The following is a 19,163-nucleotide window of genomic DNA, read 5'->3' on the forward strand; positions in this document are numbered from 1 at the left end:
AACTACAGAAATAAAAAGTATGAACAAATCATTCTATAGCATTTACTTTATTAATAAAACAATTCACTTTATTGGCTGTATAGTTGTATCAGCCTATTAGCTTCTCTATAACCTGTTTCTATGGCTCCATTAACGGTGGAGAACAAGTATCCATGAGTGGCTTCGCCAGCAAAAAGAACCACAGGTTTATCATCCACTAACAGAGGTTTTGTCAAATCTTCAGCGTTGGCTCCTCGTTTCTCCATGTCTGCGCTCACATAGACGTACGAGCCTCTAAAGTGGGAATTTCCACCCCACTTTGACCTACAAATTACTAGGTTGAAGACAGGAATAACCTCTGTATGTACGACCTGACCTTAAAATTGCCTCAGGTTCCGGTATATCAAACTGTTTTCCTGCAAATTTTTTCAACATGAACATGGCGCCTTTGGTAATGATTTCGTCTGATAGTTCTTCTACTAATCGAGCCGTGGGACCATTGATCCAGCATAAAAGTACGTTGGGGTGACTATCGATTGCGATAAAACTGAATAGATTTTCAAGCCAAGATCTACAAAATTCATGCATGGATGACAGTTTTGACGTTAGTGGCAGTTGTCACGTGATTTTAGAAGACTATTTATCTAGACTATGAAGTGACAATTGTCAAAATAACTGTTAAATCTCAGAAAATTGTCTTGTTTCGAAAACTGTGTTAAAATGTAGTTCTTGGAAATTCTGGTCAAATTTTAACAATTCTGACAATAGTGACAGACATCACGTGGTTTTAGAGAATAATTTTAAGTAAAAAAATGACTCTTTTAAGCGCATTTTTAGAATCCTTATTAAATTTCCTATTCAATAAACTGAAAAAGTATATGAAAAGTTTCACAGTTTTTCAGTTTTTAAATCTAATCTATATGTTGCGCGTTAAAAAAACGCACTGTATATCATCTGTGATATCATCTTTATACCTCCCATTTAATACAGGTCCGTAAGGAAAGTCTCTCAACAGCTCTTGTCTTTGATCTTCAGACCATAAAAAACTTACATCTTTCATGGTGTCCGGCCACCATTTTCTAGGAAATTTCAACAACAGTTTGTTCACAATCCCTAAAGGGATTCCTTCAATTGAATTAATCTAAGCAGACGGTTATGGTTGCGCAATAAAAGTTGAGACGCACCTTATAGTCCGGAAGTAAAGGTTGGAATGTTTTTTCGTGAATGTGCTTCAAAACTCCAACCGAAACGGTCACGATAACGTGGTCCGCAGAATACGTTGAACCGTCTCGACATTCGACGTTGACTTTCTGGTTTTCCGTTGACTTCCAATTGATTTTGGTGACTTCTTTATTCAGTACCACTTTGTCTTCCATTGGAAGTTTATTTAAAGGATTTGGAATACTTTTCTGAAAGAAAAGTAACTTTTTAATGCCAAAATCTTGATTTTAAGAAGAAATATTCTACTTACAAATTATAAAAATCAAAAGTTATTTACACTGTCATACTCAAGTTATTAAAATTACGTATAGAAACTGTAAGAAAAATGACGGGTGTTCCATAATTTTTATGGTCAGGTCGCCTATGGATGGCAATTGTTACAAAAAGCCTACGTCTTAGATAACGTTGCAAACAATTATTATATGACAGCTGTCAATCCGCCGGTTTGATTTCGTACCATATACGAACTTATCAACGGCCCTACGTTCATGCTTGAACGATAGAATCACAGCCAACTACGACCATAACAATTATTGAACACCCGTTATAATGTAATAATAATATGTCCATTATTTTTGAAAATTTATGATAAAACTCAATTCAACATGCATAATAAAATAATCAGGAATGTTATATATAACAAAAATAAAAAAACAGTTTACCGTCATGACATCTATAATCGTTTTATAGCCTTTATCTTTCCATCCGTACAATTGATGGCCTTGGCAAGGTCGAAACGCGTAATGACTGGTGGTAGACAGTTTTGACCAATCCTCAGCAGGATTTAACAGTATCATAAACTTTTTAAACCAATATTCGACCAATTTCGCTAAATGTAAACTTTTTGTGTCGTTTTGCCCAAACTCTAGGTTAACTCGACGGTTAAATCTATAATTAAGGTTTAGTCACAATTTATATAATCTATAGGCCCTGGTTTATATGCAAATACTCATGGGTAAAATAGGCGTCAAAGCTGTTTCCATGTAGTTTAGCTTGGTTTTTATCATCTTTAACAGCTAAAGCCAAATTGAATAGTTTGTCAGTCACAAATTTGTCTGCAAAACTGCCATCCGCCAAGAAAAAATTCATACCAGGATCATCAGGCAACTTGGAAGGACTAATCAAATCTAAGTCTTTCACCATTTCGTATACAGTATTGCCCTCTTCTCCATGCACCTATCATAAATTACAATTTCGTTTACTATTATTGACTCAGTCTTAGGCCACCGGTTGTACAAAGCACAGTTTAAGGGGCGACTAGTGGTGCTCATATAAAAGTGACCTTAAACCCAGTTTGTAAGCTAATAAGCTACTATTGCAGTACAACCGGGTGTCAATTTGGTAAAATACCCATTGTCCACCGATGTCAACTATGGTATCTCCAAATGGCACCGAACAAATCCGCCCGCCTATACGTTTTTCCGCTTCCAAAATGGTAACATTTTGGAAACCGTTCTCTAACAGTTTAGTTGCCGCTGCTATACCAGAAGCACCCGCGCCGACAATTAGGATGGATGAAGACTTAGGAATGATGGTTTCTGCCATATTTGGAATATTTGAACTGCAAGTGTTTGGTGTGTTTGCCAAATCACAACTGATGCGAATAACAGGTTTATCAGAGTATGGGTTGTTATTGTTTCTTATCTTAATTGGAATATTGCTGTGTATGTATATTTGAAGCGGTTTAAATAAGAAGATGTATTTAATCTACATAGTGTATTTTATTTTAAAATAATTTGCTTTTGCAACTTGAATTTTTCAGATTGTATAAAAAGGCATATTTTTTACCAAAAAAGTTTCAGGTTGCATTACATCTGCATACATCACGGACTATTTTTATTTAATTAATAATAATTAATAACATTTTATTTGAATTTTGAAACTGCACACGACGAATGTGTTCTGATTCCGGCTGTCAGCTGTCATTTCTGGTTTGACATCCGCTAACAGCTACTATTTAGTTGTCATCAATGTCACTGTACAACATCCTGTCAACTTCTATCCGTTTTGTTTTGGGGAGGGTGACAGGCAGTTTTAAAAGACACTGTATAGTATTGAATTTGGTGAATAATCCCCAAATAAAATTGCTGATACATCTACATTACAATAAAGCACTACTATGAGTGACCAAGAAGAAAAGCTGCAACAGTTTATTGCTATAACCGGCTCAAATTCAGACAGAGCCAAGTTTTTTCTGGAGTCTTCAGCCTGGGACGTAGAGGTTAGCAATTATAATTTTTCATTTTTTAATAAAGCAATATTATGTTTATATTCTATTTTTGGTTCCTGTTTATTTAGATTGCAATGTCGCGATACTATGAAAATGACGCGGACGACGTACAACTGGTTGAAGATTCCTCAGTGCAACCACCAGAGACTCCAAGTCCTGTTGTCACTCCTGTTAAACCAAAACCAAAAAAATCATCCAACTTTGCTACAATCAACACCATAACTACCTCTAGTGACGAGGAAGAGGAAGGACAAGCCTACTATGCAGGGGGAAGTGAGCACAGTGGCCAGCAAGTATTGGGACCTCCAAAGAAAAAGGATATTGTGGCTGACATGTTTAAATCTGTTCAAGAGTATGCTGTTTAGAAGTGAACATTATATATAATGTAATGACTGACCATTTGCAGACATGGTGCAGAGATTTTAGAGCCAGGATCCAGCTCTTCCAGTTCAACCAGTCATTTCAAAGGCACTGGATACAAACTAGGCCAAGATGAAAGTAGCTCAGAAGTGGTACCAGGAGGACGGGAACCGTCTGAACCTGAGGAAGTTACTTTAAGGTTACTTCTTTTAACTTGCTTATTAATAAAACTATCAAAATACAATGATACTTTTTGCAGATTGTGGCAAAATGGATTTAGTGTCAATGATGGAGAATTAAGAGAATACACTGATCCTCAGAATAGTGCATTCTTATCCAGCATTAGAAGAGGTGAAATTCCACATGAATTAAGACAGGGAACAAATGAAGTAAGTTATTTGATTTGTAGCAATTGTTTTATTCAAAATTTGTGATGTAAGAGTAGTCATGTCCGGGAGAGGCTAAAGGCACGCTTTGTGACGTCATTAGACAGCTCAACATGTGTGACTATTTAGTTTGTAAATGGCAAAAAGTATCACAAGACCCCCTGTCAAATGACGTCACAAAAAGGGCTTCCAGCGTTTTTCCGAATACGGCAAGTGATCTTCTATCAACATATTCCTCATCAAACAGGAGTTAAATGTCATCTGTCACAATAACAAACTAAGACAAAAGGCTTATTTCCTTGAGGTTAACCATGTAACCTGGTTACTAGTGATTAGTCAGGCTATCTTGTTTCAATTCAAGAGAGCAAATGAGACACATATTGTAACCAGGTTACATGGTTACCGTCAAGGAAATAAGCCTAAAGTCGCCACCAACCCTGCAGTCAGGTTGATACTTTCACATAAATATGCCCAATGATGCCAACTTGTAAAAAAAATTTCTTATGCTTAGGGAAAAAGTTTACTTATGTTGATTTTCAGGTACACTTGGCAATGGAAGATCATAGAACAGAACAATATAAGCCGCCAAATGCTAAAGTAAAGCCATTCCAAGGTCATGGCTACACATTAGGTAGGCCTGCACCAGTTGTAGTTGGAGCTCAAAATGATGAAGATAAACCAGCAAATGAGGCTCGTGCCAAAGAAGTGGTTAAAGTTAATTCATCTGAACCAACTACAAGGTAGGATTACTGTATATTTTCATAAATATAAAATTAAAACGTATCTTTGCAGCCTACAAATTCGATTAGCGGATGGTTCTAGACTAGTGGGTCAGTTTAATCATGATCACACAGTGGCCCAAGTTAGACAATATATTACAACAGCTAGGCCCCAATATCAAACGCAAACCTTCAATTTGCTCTCAACTTACCCATCCAAAATATTAGAAGATGCTTTGACTTTGAAAGAGGCTGGCCTTCTTAACTCTTCAATTATGCAAAAACTAACTTAATTTTTTTATATTAAATATTTGCGTGTCCTTATTTTTAAGAAGGCAATTAGAATGGTTTTTGTACATAAACCATCTGTTTAGTTCCAACAATACCTATTATCTTAAACTTAGACAATAAAGGATTTACTTTGTGTTTTTGTTACTCTGCCTGGTTAGTGCCATCATTTTACCCAGAAAAAGCAAGAGATGGGGAGAGATTTACCCAGAAAAAGAAGGATGGGGGATACTACAACTTGTATAAACATTTTTTTGTTAAGTATTTTAATTAACTTAAGAAAATAAACAGCATACCTTGAAATTTTATATTTTTTTACTTCATCTCTCTTTTAGATTTGACACATTTTACTGGGTCCACACTTTGAAAACAGAAAACTTAATGTACGAAATTTGTCAATGACACAATTCAGGGTGTTCGTTTTACGAGCTCAACTCGGTTATTTGAAGAGATACAAAGTCGGTTCAATTAGGACAAAGATGCGCATTTTCGAGCTTTGTAAGGTGTCGTTTTAAAAATTACAAAATTCCGGAATTATCTGGAAAAAAGCGAAATTTTGAAAAAACGTTTTTAACTTTTCCTGGACTTATTTGAAGAGACAAATGAAAATGCATCGTCACAGCCACTTTTTCTCCTCTACAAGATGGCGGAGTCAAATTTGGAATCCGACGTTTCAATTTTCCGAAACCATCATCAGCTTTGTTTTTTCACATGGGCGCCATCTTGGATTTTTAGATTCAGCTTTTTTTTCTAGTTAAGATGATGTGTTAACATTCGGACTTGCAGTTGGAGGAAAATATGAAAAATACTTTCTTTGCGAAGAGGGCCTTGTAAATAACGGTACACATGATGCAAGGACGGTAAACAGTAAAGGATTGCTCAATCAGCCGATTTTGTTGCCCGGCGTCGAATGGATCCTGACGTCACAGTAAAGTCTCGGGCGCACAATACGCTAAATATGATCGACTGCAATCGATTAAAAATTAAAGGTACATTGCGCTTATGGGATTAAGCAATCCTTTACTGTTTACCGTCCTTGCACATGACGTTTTGATAAACAAATTATTGACACTCCGACTGGATTTCAACTGTATTTACTAATTCGGTGTAATATTAGTATTAAAATGCTCCTTTCAAGTGAAAAAAAAATGATATATGCTAGAAATGTATTACATGCATGTACAAATTACTTTAGAAACATACCTACAGCGGTATCCAGAAAAACAACATCCTGCGCAAAATTACTTTCTGGTACTTCGTCGAATTTTAGCAGAGTTTGGAGCATTTTCTAAGCATAGACAACGTTTTATTGGAAAAATGTTAATGAAGCGTACATTTTACGAGCGGTGAGTAAATTGTTAACACTTTAAGAAAAGTAACTCACTTCAGTTTGACACAGAAATTTCCATTAGGTCCAAGATAATCCAGCTGTACTCCAGCTAATACAGCAAATCTGTAAATCCAGTCGGAGTGTCAATAATTTGTTTATCAAAACAACGTCATGTACCGTACTTTACAAAGCCCTCTTCGCAAAGAAAGTATTTTTTTAACCGAGATTCCCATGTATACATAATGCATTTCAAGAAATCAATGTCTATATATTACTCAAAAAGATAAAATACATAATATAGTTTGGTTGTTGCTTTAAACTCTACTTCTATACAATAAAAAATAATAGTTGTTAATAAGGTTTATTAATAAAATTTCCAAAGCCATGACAAAAATTCGGCCCATATAGTTATCTGCTATATTATATAAAATTGACAACAACAAAAAATAGAAAAAATATAGTAGTATTGTATAGTTTCATCTTTGAGATAAATACCTGAGGTCAATTACATTGAAGGATGCAATGGTCTTTTAAATAGGAAATAACCCAAGTTATTAAGTAAATAAACATAAAGGGTCTTTTTAATGAAAATTTTATCAATAATCCGTTTTATACCACAGTAAAATACTGCGATACACGTAAATATAATCATCACGCAACTAAACCACGCATAATATTTCAAAAGTAAACGCGTACAATAAACTATGCAACCTGCGAGACCTTCTTAAAATTACATATTACAATACTCAAAAGTTATACACAAAATAAACGATCGAATGCAGGGTCGGTTAAAAATCAAAAAGCAGTACTATCCATACTTTAAATTAAACAATCAAACTGGTTTTCAAAGTTCAACATTTAAATAACGGTCACAAAATAAGCTGCAACTAATTAACAACGGCGTGCCGCTACTACCAATTAATATACAACAATAAGTTTGTCTTAAGCAATTTAAAGCTTCCTAGAGCACGTAATTAATGCGTTTTGGTTACATAATTTAAAAAAAAAACTATATTAGCAGTAGCAGCAGATATCTAAAACAATAGGATAAAATAAACTTCTTCTGCACCATAGCGAATTTTCAAAACACAAGTATATAAAGCTATATATAAAACGTCGATAAACTGCGGTAAAAAAATTATATGTAAAATCACAACACTCTAAAATAGTCTCTGTCCCTTGATTCGCCGTATAAGAAAACCTACTTTCGTGTACACAAAACTACCATCTATGTAAAAAATAAACAAAATTGAGAGGCCGTAAGGCCCTCCGTTTCAATGAGCTTTAGTTCCCGGATACAGATTATTTGTGTTCCTTGCAGTTATAATACCATTCAGTTCATATTTTAAATACAAGAGTACTAGATTGCTTATTGGACTCGAAAGTGCATTCTACAGATATAACACGGCGATCTTAACCAGTAGGAGCCGTAGATCGTTCAAGAAAGGTACGTCACAGTATTGTTGGATGAGGTCAAGCAACTTTCAGAGAAAGTCAGTCAGCCCCAAAATGTCAAAGTGGAACGTTGGTCAAACTGCCAAGTTTCAGTAAATGTGACAGCCATAGAAAATATACAAATTTTATTAAACGTGTTGTTTTACGATGTAGAGAATTATCAGAAACTATCCCCTAAAACTGATGAACATTAAAAACGTAACAATGTAAATGTGAGCAATAACAAACAACGGGTGTTCCATAATTGTTATGGTCAGGTCGCCTATGGATGGCAATTGTTACAAAAAGCGTATGTCTTAGATCAAGGATATTAAACAGTACAGGATTGCTCGATCGGCCGATTTTGTTTCCCGGCGGCGAATGAATTCTGACGTCACAGTGGGCCTTCGGGTGCACAATACGCTAAATATTCGCCCGAGATGCTATGTACGAGATCATGTTCGTGAATGATCGACTGCAATCGCGCATCGCGCAAAACAATCGCGCAAACTCGAGAGACCCATGGTGACGTAAAAATCGTCACCGGCCCGAGCCGATACCGGCAAGATTGCGCTTATGGGATTAAGCACTCCTGTACTGTTTACCGTCCTTGGTCTTAGATAACGTTGCAAACAACTTAATATATGACAGCTGTCAATCCGCCGGTTTGATTTCAAACCATATACGAACTTATCAACGGCCCTACGTTCTAGAACGAGAGAACCACAGCCAACTACGACCATAACAATTATTGAACACCCGTTATAAAAAGTTATTCTAATTGACAATAGACGAAAAAATTATGTGTTTGATTCGACAAAAATACACTTTTACTGCCTCGCCTTCGACTCGGCAATGCATACTGCTGCGGCAGTAAAGGTGCTACTTTCTCGCCTTGTAAAACAAACAACTATTATCCCTCAGATGTAAATTTGCAACATTTGACAACGTTGTATCTGATGAATAAGAAGCAGACACCAACTGACATTTATTGCCATTGGCAAAAATTGCATTAAATTTGGAATTTATTATTATAACAATGTACAAAGAACGCAGTTAATAGACATGACATTTTTTTGCCAATAATCTACTAAAAAATTAACATAAACATAATATAAGGCTAGGAAGACAAGATCCAAATATCTTATTCTTTCTTGAACTGGTATTAAAATAGCATCAATGTTACCAAATGATAATGACTAGCACTTTTAAATCCTTGTTTTCTCTATTACTTTATGTTTTAAAAATTGCAATTTTTAAACAAGAGCAGTTCAAAACTCGAAGAAAAAAGTTTTCAGTAAAAAAAAAACTGTAACAATGATGATCAAATCCATATTAAGCTCGCAAAACAATAAGTAATATACTCTTGTATTATAATATATGATAGATTCACGCCTATACAACGCACATTTGTGTTCAGTTAACTATTGTACTAAACTGAACCGATAATAGGCACGCGCACGTGCTAAATTATGACATCGAGCTGCATGGCAATCTTGGAGATCCCATTTGGGTTAATACTCGGTCCAGCCACTGTAATGGCCCATTTAAGTGAAGCTCAATCCAGCATGGCGTTGAAGTTACGGTTTGGCGTCTGCAATCATAATGTTACTGTCTCTTGAGTGCTGACTTAAGTAACATTCACATAAAATGCAGTGCATTTGTACTGTTAATAACAAGAAGTAGACAAATGACATCATTCACAATAAACTCAAAAATAAAATTAAAAAATGCAAAAGTTCTAATGCATTAACATATAATATAACGTCATTGCAAACTATGTCTGTAATGAGGAGCTGTATTAGCGCCATCTCTTAGAGTTTACCTGTACAACTGAAGCGGCCGAAATACATTAGGAAGTCCTTGAAGCGTAGCTTCCTTTTTGGGTGCCACTTTAATTACATTGGGCTGGTTGTCTGTACTTATCAATTAGTCTATGGCAGTACATTAGTTTATAAAGTACCTAACCTTTAGCAGTACCCGTACCTTACCATTGCATTGCAATAGCCATAAAGTTTATGTGAATGATGCTTACTTAATACATGTGTGTTATTTTAATGCAAAAAAGTTTTATTTAGTAGTTTCTGTCAAAATTTTATCAATTTCACTTACCTATATTCAGCTCCCCATCCCTTAACGAAAGACATTCGAATTGTACACATGCGCGTTAATTGGTACACAGCCTCAAATCCTTGGCTAACAGATTGGGACAATAAAGCAGCAAATTCTTGATTATTAAATATTTTCAAGTTGCAACCTAAAAACACAGTTTTTTCTACCTTAACAGTTACCTGTCAGATAAAAGCTCAGTTAACTTGCCTGGTGGAATTTTACAAACTGTGGCAGGATGCCACCCGTATCGCTGATTGCAATTTGGAGACTGAACGAAAATACTCGAATCGCTAAGACATTCGGCAAAAACTTCGCCTCCAATGTAATAGAGTCGTACGCCTTTGCCTATATGACGTCTCGTCTGTTCGACCACTGTGTTTCTATTTACGTTGGACAATAGGCCCAGGCAAAATCTGCAAATTTAATGAACAGTAAGCGTTTCTGCTCCTGAAAAAAAAAAATTAATTATAGACCATTATACCTCTCTGAATTGCTTGGATCTGTAAATCCGTCTACTGTTATGGATGGCTGACTGGCGTGAAATGTTTCTCCAACTCGAGTGTTTAGTTCATAGTAACTTATACTACACCAGAAAGCTGGCTCGCAGTACATGACAGGTTGAGCGTCCACAGGTGGACTTGGAGTGAGCCTAGACAAATCTTCAAACGAAAATAAATCCTTTATATGAATATGGTGAATGTGAATATAAGCACAGACAAATAAGTCATTCAAACTTACTCATATTATCATTTGGATCAATAGGATCACCATCTTCAGACATATATCCAGGTGGTGGAGTTTCTGTAGGAGGAACAATACTTAAAGGTGACTCCATCCCCGTTGGGGTCCCATTTGGGCAAATTCCAACTGTGTCCATATATCCTCCTGTATGTTGCATTATTCTGAAGCAAGTGCGATTAATGCGACTTCAAATAGTTTGACTTAAACAATAAAAAGCACTCACCCTAAGGAATTAGTGTTGTGCGGAAAAGACGTGTTTTCCGGTACTGAGGTACTTAAATCTTCTAAGGAATGAGGAAATATATTGTTTTCATCACAAGCCTGACGAGGTACAAATATTGCAGGTAAAGCTAAAAACCGCATTAACCTGAGACACCTTAATATTAACACTTAAAAAAGTTTTACAACTTGAATTAAACTAAAAAAACTTGTTTAAAAAAATAATACCTGGACTTTCTATTCTTGTGTAATGATAAGGGTTGACGCATACTTCATCTTTTTTGAGATTGTACGCATATTCACAATGATCTAGGGCCCTTAATTCATGATGTGTTTGGAGATCAGGCCAACGCCATAATTTGCAATATATAACATGGGGTAGCCCCTTTCTTGGCTGTATACTACCCAGATCCGAGTTTTGTCTTACCCTAAAATAAATGCCCATGATAGGTTATAATGCTTAATGACAAAAAGAATGTTGAAATCAAGTCTTGTCACCAAATAAGTTTCCCAGAAAATGTGACTATTGTGCTTTTTAAATTTGAACTATTTTCCAACATAATTTAATAAAACTGGAAATTGGTATTTTTCAACAAATGTTTGCCCTTGACCCAGGGAGATCAGTTCAATAAAATGTACTATTTTCAATGGACTTGTTTCAATTAAGAGGAGTGAAACCAATGCAGAGTGTCAATAGCAAGCATATTATGATCAAACGGGTACCTACTGTGACATTCTTTTGATCGAAATAAGACGATTTGTCGTAATTGTCATTAGGAAAAAGTGTCTGGTTCCAGAGTTATGGGTGATCAAAGTTCTTAAAAAAAAATTTTGTTTTCAAAAATACTTATTTGGAGAATGTTCTAATGGATTTTAATGAAACTTGCTTTGGACTTGTCTCTCAGTAAGACTTATATTTTGATGAAAGAACCATATTCATCTGCCTTTGGCAAGTGGTAAGTTCTTCAGTGTCTTTGTTAAACTAATTCAATATTTCTAACAAATATTCATCAAAACATGAGCCTTACTTAGAGACAAGTCCAAAGCAAATTTCATTAAAATCCATCAAAATGTTTCTTGTTCTTCTTTCGATCTCAAGAATGTCACAGTCCCCTTTGGTCATGTGTGCTTACTGGACACCCTGTAGGTATAATGCAAAATTTTAGATCATATAGAAGTTGTTAAGTTTGCAGACAACTGGTCAGTCAGTCATCAGTGAAGTAAAACTAATGTTTTTCCTGTTTAACAGGAAATTGTACTAATATTGATAAAAGAGAACTCAAATACTTGATGGATCTTGATAGATGCTTAGCAATGAGCACTATGTATATTATCCTACTTTAAAAGAGATATATAAACATTGTGCAGTTTCTGTCTCATTCAAATTTGTTTTTACTACTACCAGAATACAAATAGACTTCTTGAACAATTGCAGTTCAGTAACTAAATGGATGAGCTTTAATCCAATCACAGCTAATCCTAATTTTCTCATGGATGTACTTGAAATATCTGATGGCATGTTCATGTTGTATGATGTAGGGTCATTATATTTACTGTTGTTGTAAAGTAGGTAGATGTAAACCAAAAGGGGATCATATTTTTAATTCAATACCTGTATGTAGGTAAGTCTTGAGGTAAGTATTAGATAACAATAGGATTGAGAACCTGAAGGCATCATATTAATAAACAATGGACCATAGCCTGATGAATCAATAAATTCAAAAGAGGGAATTGATTGATTGATAAAAGCGACATTTTCAAATCAGCAACACATGAAGAAGCTGTATTATTTCCTGAGCCCAAAAACAAACATCAAATAGTTTACAAAGACATAGGGCATTTCACAGACATTTAGGGTAGGTCACAAAAGCCAGACGCAGTAGAGAGGGGAGGAGAATACTAATCCATAATATGACCTTAAACTTTCATCTCTTAAAAAAATGCAAAGCTTCATCTAGACTCTAGACTAGACAAAGGAAATGCCTTTACCTTGGTACTGTCACGCATTTCGTGTTGTGATTCTGGGAGGAAATCGCTCTCTCCAATTCCTCGAGGGCGCCCGACTTTTTCAATTTTTTTACCAATGATTTGACGGCCTTCTCACACCATTTGTCATCGTCCGAGCCTTTTTTCCAGCCGAGTAGACGCTTTACCACTGGCGGCGTAAATGACGGCAACATTCCATTCATCCTTCGAAATGCTAACGAAAACGCATCCGAGCGGCCGACTTTTGGCGACTCACCCAACGCTTTCCGGGAAAATTAAATCGACAGATTAAAATTTTCATCCAAATATTTTCGTCGTCCTTCGACCGCCATCTTCCATCACTTTTCCGGTCCCGTCCCGTCCCGCCTCTCAATCTCGAATCCCGTTGTAGGGATTGGTCAATTGCGATCGCGAATGCCGTGATATTCTGACGTCTGACCTGACCTGACATTGACGTTAAAGACATTCGCGTTGGCGTAGGTCAGCTTATTGACAGTGACAGAGACAGTTTCGTCATGTTCAGTTTTCACTTTTTCAGTCATTTAACTCGCGTATAAAATCAAAAAATAAAAATAGTGAAATAGACAAGACAGGCAACAGCCAAAATGGAAATGGAAGTAACTCGAAATAGTAAAGTATTCAAACTGTTGTCACTCAAAATGTTGTTTAGAATGTTCAACCGACTGTTAGTTGGGACTGTGCCCTATGTTGCCACATCTTCCACGAGCAGATGTGAACCTGGCGTATTGTTTGTTGCAGTAATAAACGGACCGATGAATTATACAGATTTCGAAAAAAAAAAGTATTTATTGCATGCAAAACATGTGAGATTCTTAGAATGTTTTTTTTCAAAACAATAATGTCTTCTCATTTTCATTTAAAATTGCTTAATGAAAGATACATATTGTGAGGTTTAAAGAAGGAATTTGTCAATACGGCAACGTCCAAACAGGTGATTAAAAAGATGGATATAGCCTAGCTTGTAATAAACGACGTACGTAAATTTCAATATGGCGGAGCACTTGATGACGTAACTGCAACGGGAAAAAAATGAACCATACCTTGGAAACGGTGTAGATTATAGTGTCTAGTGTCTATAAACAACCTGAGGATATTATCATATCGCGCGAAGGCGTTATCATAACGCCCTGAAACCTTTTTTAATATTAGCAATGGCATTTTCATTGTTCCATTCTATAAAAACTTCGTATTTCCTATCCTAGGATGCTCTTGACTTTTTAGGTAATAGACTTTCATTAGTTTGTGTTTCATTTTCTTTTAGATTTTGTAAAATTTCGTTCAGCTTTTGCCATTGTCACTGACTGACAGGACTATCAAAGATCAGGCCGAAACCTATCCCTCGGACTGTTTTGGCCAGTTCTCTCTAACGACCTTAGTACATAAATAGCTAAAAAATGAAACCAAAGATATCCCCGTCAACGTTATAAAAACATCAACAATAGGAAATAATCGAGTTCCTTATTTAGTTTCAATTGGTGCATCATACACTTGAGATGCTTCGGCGAACTAGTGGCGCGACTTTTCGACCGGAAAAATTTTAAAGTAAAAGTTACTATTTGGGTTAATTAAGTTCACGAAAATGTTGTGAATTTCTGTTAAACTGTTGGAAATATTAACTAAAGAAGAAAGTTTCAAATTTAACAATATATTTCCATTTAAAAACGCAGATTTTTCTTAATGGAAACATAAATTGAGCGCACGTGAGTGTTTTACGCTTGAAAGGGCGCATCCAACTGGAAATATAATTTGTCACGCTCAAGATATGACAACGCACACACCTAGAAGTAGTTTCTAATATGAAGAAGTTCCGTTATTAGTGTATTTTTTGAAGATGAACAGTTGCGTTGCGAAAAAATATTGCCATTGTGTACCTGCAAAATGACTGAAAAGTACCAAACGTTTAGTCTAGTGCTATCGGTTATTATTAAAAGTTTAGTGTTGGTAGAAAGCGAAAGCGTTATCGCTTCGAAGGTGAGTATTGGATAATATTGAGTTAATTAAAAATCAGAAAAGCCAAAATAAAAACTGAAATAATTGTACTTTTTTCATATTTGGAAGCTGATCACTTTATCATCAAAATAATCTAAATCGGTCACCAAATATTTCAAGTGCGTCATACTTGTACAAGATACTAAGTACCATCCTTTTAAAATCCGAACCGTTTTTATATGACATAATTTTTTCATGTTACTTTTAATGGATTTCAAATTTGTGACGGCTTTTACGCAAATTTATTAAGTAATAAATTGATCTAGTACACTATACCATTTTACTAAAAATTTGTTGCGTATTATTGGGCTACTGGTGTGGTAACATTGTGTAACTGTGTGGAAAAGCAGTGAACAAATCTACTACCATAACGTATTTTTGGTATAACTATCAATTAACAATTATTTCTTAATATAGTGACCAAGCCATAAATTTACACAAATTGATTTGTTATAGGAGCTCTGAATATACTTGAAATACCAGTACCTAACTAATTATATTTACTCATATACCCGATTTACTGACATGCTAAATACCGAAAAAACTTCTTCTGTATAGTAAATTAACCACCTCGACATAGGCCACTCTTATAAACAAACAATAAGGCGCGTGATGACCTAAAATTAGAGAGCGGAACCATACGGAGGAAAAGTTCTCGAAACAACGGACATAAGCTTTAATTTTGTTGAAAGATACAGGATTAAATACCAAATGTTTCTTATACTCTTAACACTAGGTACCTATAAAATACATCTCTGTAATATGTATACTACAGAGATAAAATCTTTTTCCAAATGCAGAAAGTGATACTTTATTATGTCAGCTGACTAATTAAGTAAAAAAAAATACCTAGCAAAAGAACTAAGGTATTGTGGTATAATAATAGACTTTTGTCAACTGGACAGCCTTTACTTGCTACTTTAAATGATTCAACATATCTAGATTGCAATGAATGATGATTTTTTTTATATTTCATATGATATGATTCATTGATGATTTCAGGGCACAAACAAAAATCTAGGAGATGCCCTCCAGTTTCTTCGGGAATATGACGCCGAAGCGTCGAGTATGTGCTTCAGAGTCAGTTCAGCCCAATGGGCGTATTCCACCAATATGACCGATTCAAATAAAAGAAAAATGATTGAAGAACAGACACTGAAAGTAAGTGACATTTACGTTATAGATCAACATATTCTATAAAAAATCTCTAATGTAACAGGCAAAGTTTGATAAAGTAACTTGGAGGAAAGCGGTGGAATTTGACTGGACCCGACTGCCTGATGCGATGGCCAGAAGGCAAATTCAGATGCTGACAGTACGAAACAGAGCTTCTTTATCGGATGAAAAATACAACGAAGTAAGCAACACTTTTACTAATTTCGCGAAACTTTTGATTTGATATTCGGGTTTTATTGCAAAGTCTACAGGGTGGTTTGATTGTAGGAAAATTCAAGAGTGGAAAGTACATTAAAAATAAACTCCAAAGTGTCATATAAACTGTAGTCGAAAAGTGCTCCCTAGCGGAGTTAGAGCACATTAAAGATAAGCCACTAAAACCATTTTGTTATTTTTAATTCAAATGATTGATGATTCAAAATGATGAACAAGTATACCGAATTTCATATGAGTTTTATTTCAGTTTATTAATTAAGATCTTTTATTTTTCTTGGGGCATATACTAGGGCCCGCTAGCACCGAAAGGGGGCACTTTACAACCATAGTTTATATGATAATTTGGCCTTTATTTTTTATGTACTTTCTACCCTTCAAGTATCCTACAATCAATATGGACCACCCTGTATATAGCTAGGTACAGTAACATGGCTCTGAAGGGTCAAATACATTTTTTTCTGGCAATGACAGATAGTTTCTAACATGGCCCCTCAGAGCCACGGTAGTAAGTATACCTTTATAAGCATGCATTCATATAGATTGACTTGTTAACTTTAAGATAAATTTATTGGCAATGATAGATTCATCATCTAATAGCCGAAATGAAGGATTTATACGCACACGTCCGTATATGTCCTTATGTACCAAATTCCCAAATTGACGAGACGCTGTATTGTGACTTGGAGTTGGCAGACGTCGAGAGAATTATGTCTGGAACCAGAAACCATTTAGAACTCCTCCACGTTTGGACAGAGTGGCACGACAAAACCGGTCCACCGATGAGAAACAAATTTATGAGATACGTGGACCTAGCCAATCAAGCTGCAGTTTTAAATGGTACACCTTTAAACAAACTTATATGATTAACAGAAAATAAAAAATTCAATAAATAAGGTTACAAAAATGCTGGTCAAGAAATGGATGTGATATATGAAACTGATGATTTTCAAGACGAGTTAGCAGAAACATTCCAGAAAATTCTTCCTTTGTACAAAGAGCTGTTCGCCTATGTGAGAAGAATACTGTACAAAAAGTACGGCCCAGAAGTGCTAAGACACAACGGCCCTTTGCCGGCTCATATTCTCGGAAACCTCTGGACACAAGAATGGAGTCAGCTCTACGACATTGTGGCTCCGTATCCACAGTTTGACAAACTTGACGTCACCAATGAGTTACTACAACAGGAGTTCACACCTTTACGGTATAGTTGTATTGCGTAACCTCCAAATAAGAAAACTAATAAATAATAGTAATTAATAAATTGTCAGGATATTTCAAACGGCAGAGGAGTTTTACACATCGCTAGGCTTGAAACCGATGCCGCCAGAATTCTGGAGTACCTCAATGATTAAAAAGCCCGATTCTAAAAAAGTACAGTGTACGGCCAGTGCTTGGGACTTTTGCAACAAGAAAGATTACAGGTAATGTGAAGTAGTCGGATATCTAAAGCTACAGTACCTACTTACTTATAATCACAAACTCGGACTTTTAATTGTACCTTTTACTGTCATAATACACATCTCGTTTGGAACGGTTTCACTTAACTTGAAAACTTTTCAGAATCAAACAATGTACAGAAATCAACATGGAAAATTTAATTACCACGCACCACGAAATAGCTCACATACAATATTACTTGTACTACGCCGATCAGCCTTATTTGTACAGGGATGGGGCCAACCCTGGTAAAAATGGTATTTCATTACAGAAATTGATTAACTTGTGAACAAATAATGCAGGTTTTCACGAAGGCGTAGCAAACGCAGTCCTCCTTTCAGTATTCAATCCAGTTCACTTTTACAGACTGGGGCTTACCAGCAATTCCACAGAAACGTTTGAACAAAATATAAACTTTCTTACCTTAATGGCGCTGAAAAAGGTGGCATATGCGCCGTTTGCCTATCTAGTGGATAGGGTGAGTGAACAAAAAGTTGTTCGCGACCAGTTAACTTTAATAAGCAGCAAATTTGTAGTGGAGAAACCAAATCTTCGATTACGGCGTGACTAAAATGAACTCCAACTGGTGGAACCTCCGTTTGCAATACCAGGGAGTAATACCACCACTACCGCGCACAGAAAGCCACTTTGACGCGGCCGCAAAACGTCACGTCCCCGCTGATATACCCTATGTGAAGTATTATGTCGCTCTGCTGCTTGAATTCCAAATCCACAAATCCATGTGCGAAGCGTCGAACCATAAAGGCCCTTTGCACAGCTGCGATGTGTACAGATCCAGACAAGCAGGCAGAATTCTAAGGTAAAATTTAAGGTTTTATTTATTTCAGCAGTTTTAATTTCTTACATTAACAGTGACATTCTTCGAGTGGGTAAAGCGCGGCATTGGAAAGATGTGCTTAAAATGCTGACTAAAGGCAAAAGTGACAAGTTGTCAGCTGAAGGCTTGTTAGAATATTTTCAGCCACTACACGATTGGTTAAAAAATGTCAATAAAAACGAAACTGTAATTGGTTGGTCTAGTAACAAAGAAGATCTGGCCCTTTATCAACCTTTAACCGCTGGAAAAGCTTCTCGACTCAGACTAGAATTGACAGTATTAAATTCTGTGATAATATTATATTTTTTTCTAACTTAATATAGATATGTATTACCAGAATAGAAGGTTTTAGATACAAAAATGTTACTTTTATAGTTACTAGCTAAATTTTGTTCCAAAATATAGTTGATGTTTTATTTTTTTAATTTGAATTTAGTTCAGTTTCCACCCAAATATAGAGGGATGTCACTCTGAGACCCAA

At 35.7% G+C, this 19,163-nt stretch overlaps 4 protein-coding genes across 5 annotated transcripts; 2 read left to right on the forward strand and 2 right to left on the reverse strand.

The window, feature by feature from the left end:
- Positions 1-28: 28 nt before the first annotated feature.
- Positions 29-2,830, reverse strand: LOC145724491 (spermine oxidase). Its single transcript, XM_081972804.1, has 7 exons — positions 2,551-2,830; positions 2,150-2,376; positions 1,863-2,088; positions 1,164-1,388; positions 954-1,120; positions 356-550; positions 29-303 (listed from the first exon to the last, which is right to left on the reverse strand). Exons 1-7 carry the CDS (start codon positions 2,743-2,745, stop codon positions 69-71), a joined length of 1,470 nt encoding a protein of 489 aa, XP_081828930.1. The 5' UTR covers positions 2,746-2,830; the 3' UTR covers positions 29-68.
- A 363-nt stretch (positions 2,831-3,193) lies between these two features.
- p47 (NSFL1 cofactor p47) lies at positions 3,194-5,319 on the forward strand. Its single transcript, XM_081972810.1, has 6 exons — positions 3,194-3,421; positions 3,499-3,782; positions 3,837-3,989; positions 4,050-4,179; positions 4,717-4,916; positions 4,969-5,319. The coding sequence occupies exons 1-6, from the start codon at positions 3,320-3,322 to the stop codon at positions 5,186-5,188; spliced, it is 1,089 nt and encodes a 362-aa protein (XP_081828936.1). The 5' UTR covers positions 3,194-3,319; the 3' UTR covers positions 5,189-5,319.
- A 1,441-nt stretch (positions 5,320-6,760) lies between these two features.
- On the reverse strand, positions 6,761-13,408 carry Smox (Smad on X protein). Of its 2 annotated transcripts, none has more exons than XM_081972807.1 (8): positions 13,009-13,408; positions 11,248-11,447; positions 11,024-11,189; positions 10,798-10,961; positions 10,541-10,718; positions 10,267-10,472; positions 10,060-10,204; positions 6,761-9,541 (listed from the first exon to the last, which is right to left on the reverse strand). In XM_081972807.1, the coding sequence occupies exons 1-8, from the start codon at positions 13,206-13,208 to the stop codon at positions 9,418-9,420; spliced, it is 1,383 nt and encodes a 460-aa protein (XP_081828933.1). In that variant the 5' UTR covers positions 13,209-13,408; the 3' UTR covers positions 6,761-9,417. The 2 variants fall into 2 exon arrangements, with proteins under 2 accessions (XP_081828933.1, XP_081828934.1); XM_081972808.1 differs by having other exon boundaries at positions 11,024-11,150; positions 13,009-13,406.
- A 1,105-nt stretch (positions 13,409-14,513) lies between these two features.
- LOC145724648 (angiotensin-converting enzyme-like) lies at positions 14,514-19,068 on the forward strand. The gene is made up of 11 exons (XM_081973003.1): positions 14,514-14,997; positions 16,018-16,176; positions 16,235-16,372; positions 16,989-17,244; positions 17,302-17,608; positions 17,676-17,828; positions 17,968-18,092; positions 18,147-18,322; positions 18,381-18,664; positions 18,718-18,958; positions 19,006-19,068. Exons 1-11 carry the CDS (start codon positions 14,905-14,907, stop codon positions 19,066-19,068), a joined length of 1,995 nt encoding a protein of 664 aa, XP_081829129.1. The 5' UTR covers positions 14,514-14,904.
- The last annotated feature ends 95 nt before the right edge of the window (positions 19,069-19,163 follow it).

This window comes from Ips typographus, linkage group LG2, assembly GCF_016097725.1.
Source record: "Ips typographus isolate SLU linkage group LG2, UJ_Ityp_2.0, whole genome shotgun sequence".
In the NCBI taxonomy this organism is placed as follows: domain Eukaryota; kingdom Metazoa; phylum Arthropoda; class Insecta; order Coleoptera; family Curculionidae; genus Ips; species Ips typographus.

Bases quoted from the DNA above. Each gene is read 5' to 3' on its own strand.
- LOC145724491 (XM_081972804.1), bottom strand. From the start codon at position 2,745: ATGGCAGAAACCATCATTCCTAAGTCTTCATCCATCCTAATTGTCGGC. The intron at 1,389-1,862 runs GTAAACTGTTTT...CTTTTCTTTCAG, and splicing joins CGATTATAGATGTCATGACG to AAAAGTATTCCAAATCCTTT. The intron at 1,121-1,163 runs GTGCGTCTCAAC...CCGTCTGCTTAG, and splicing joins CTTTACTTCCGGACTATAAG to ATTAATTCAATTGAAGGAAT.
- p47 (XM_081972810.1), top strand. From the start codon at position 3,320: ATGAGTGACCAAGAAGAAAAGCTGCAACAGTTTATTGCTATAACCGGC. The intron at 3,422-3,498 runs GTTAGCAATTAT...CTGTTTATTTAG, and splicing joins CTTCAGCCTGGGACGTAGAG to ATTGCAATGTCGCGATACTA. The intron at 3,783-3,836 runs GTATGCTGTTTA...GACCATTTGCAG, and splicing joins ATGTTTAAATCTGTTCAAGA to ACATGGTGCAGAGATTTTAG.
- Smox (XM_081972807.1), bottom strand. From the start codon at position 13,208: ATGAATGGAATGTTGCCGTCATTTACGCCGCCAGTGGTAAAGCGTCTA. The intron at 11,448-13,008 runs GTAAAGGCATTT...CATTTATTTTAG, and splicing joins AAATGCGTGACAGTACCAAG to GGTAAGACAAAACTCGGATC. The intron at 10,473-10,540 runs GTATAATGGTCT...TTAAATTTGCAG, and splicing joins GATCCAAGCAATTCAGAGAG to ATTTTGCCTGGGCCTATTGT.
- LOC145724648 (XM_081973003.1), top strand. From the start codon at position 14,905: ATGACTGAAAAGTACCAAACGTTTAGTCTAGTGCTATCGGTTATTATT. The intron at 17,609-17,675 runs GTATAGTTGTAT...ATAAATTGTCAG, and splicing joins CAGGAGTTCACACCTTTACG to GATATTTCAAACGGCAGAGG. The intron at 18,093-18,146 runs GTAAAAATGGTA...CAAATAATGCAG, and splicing joins CAGGGATGGGGCCAACCCTG to GTTTTCACGAAGGCGTAGCA.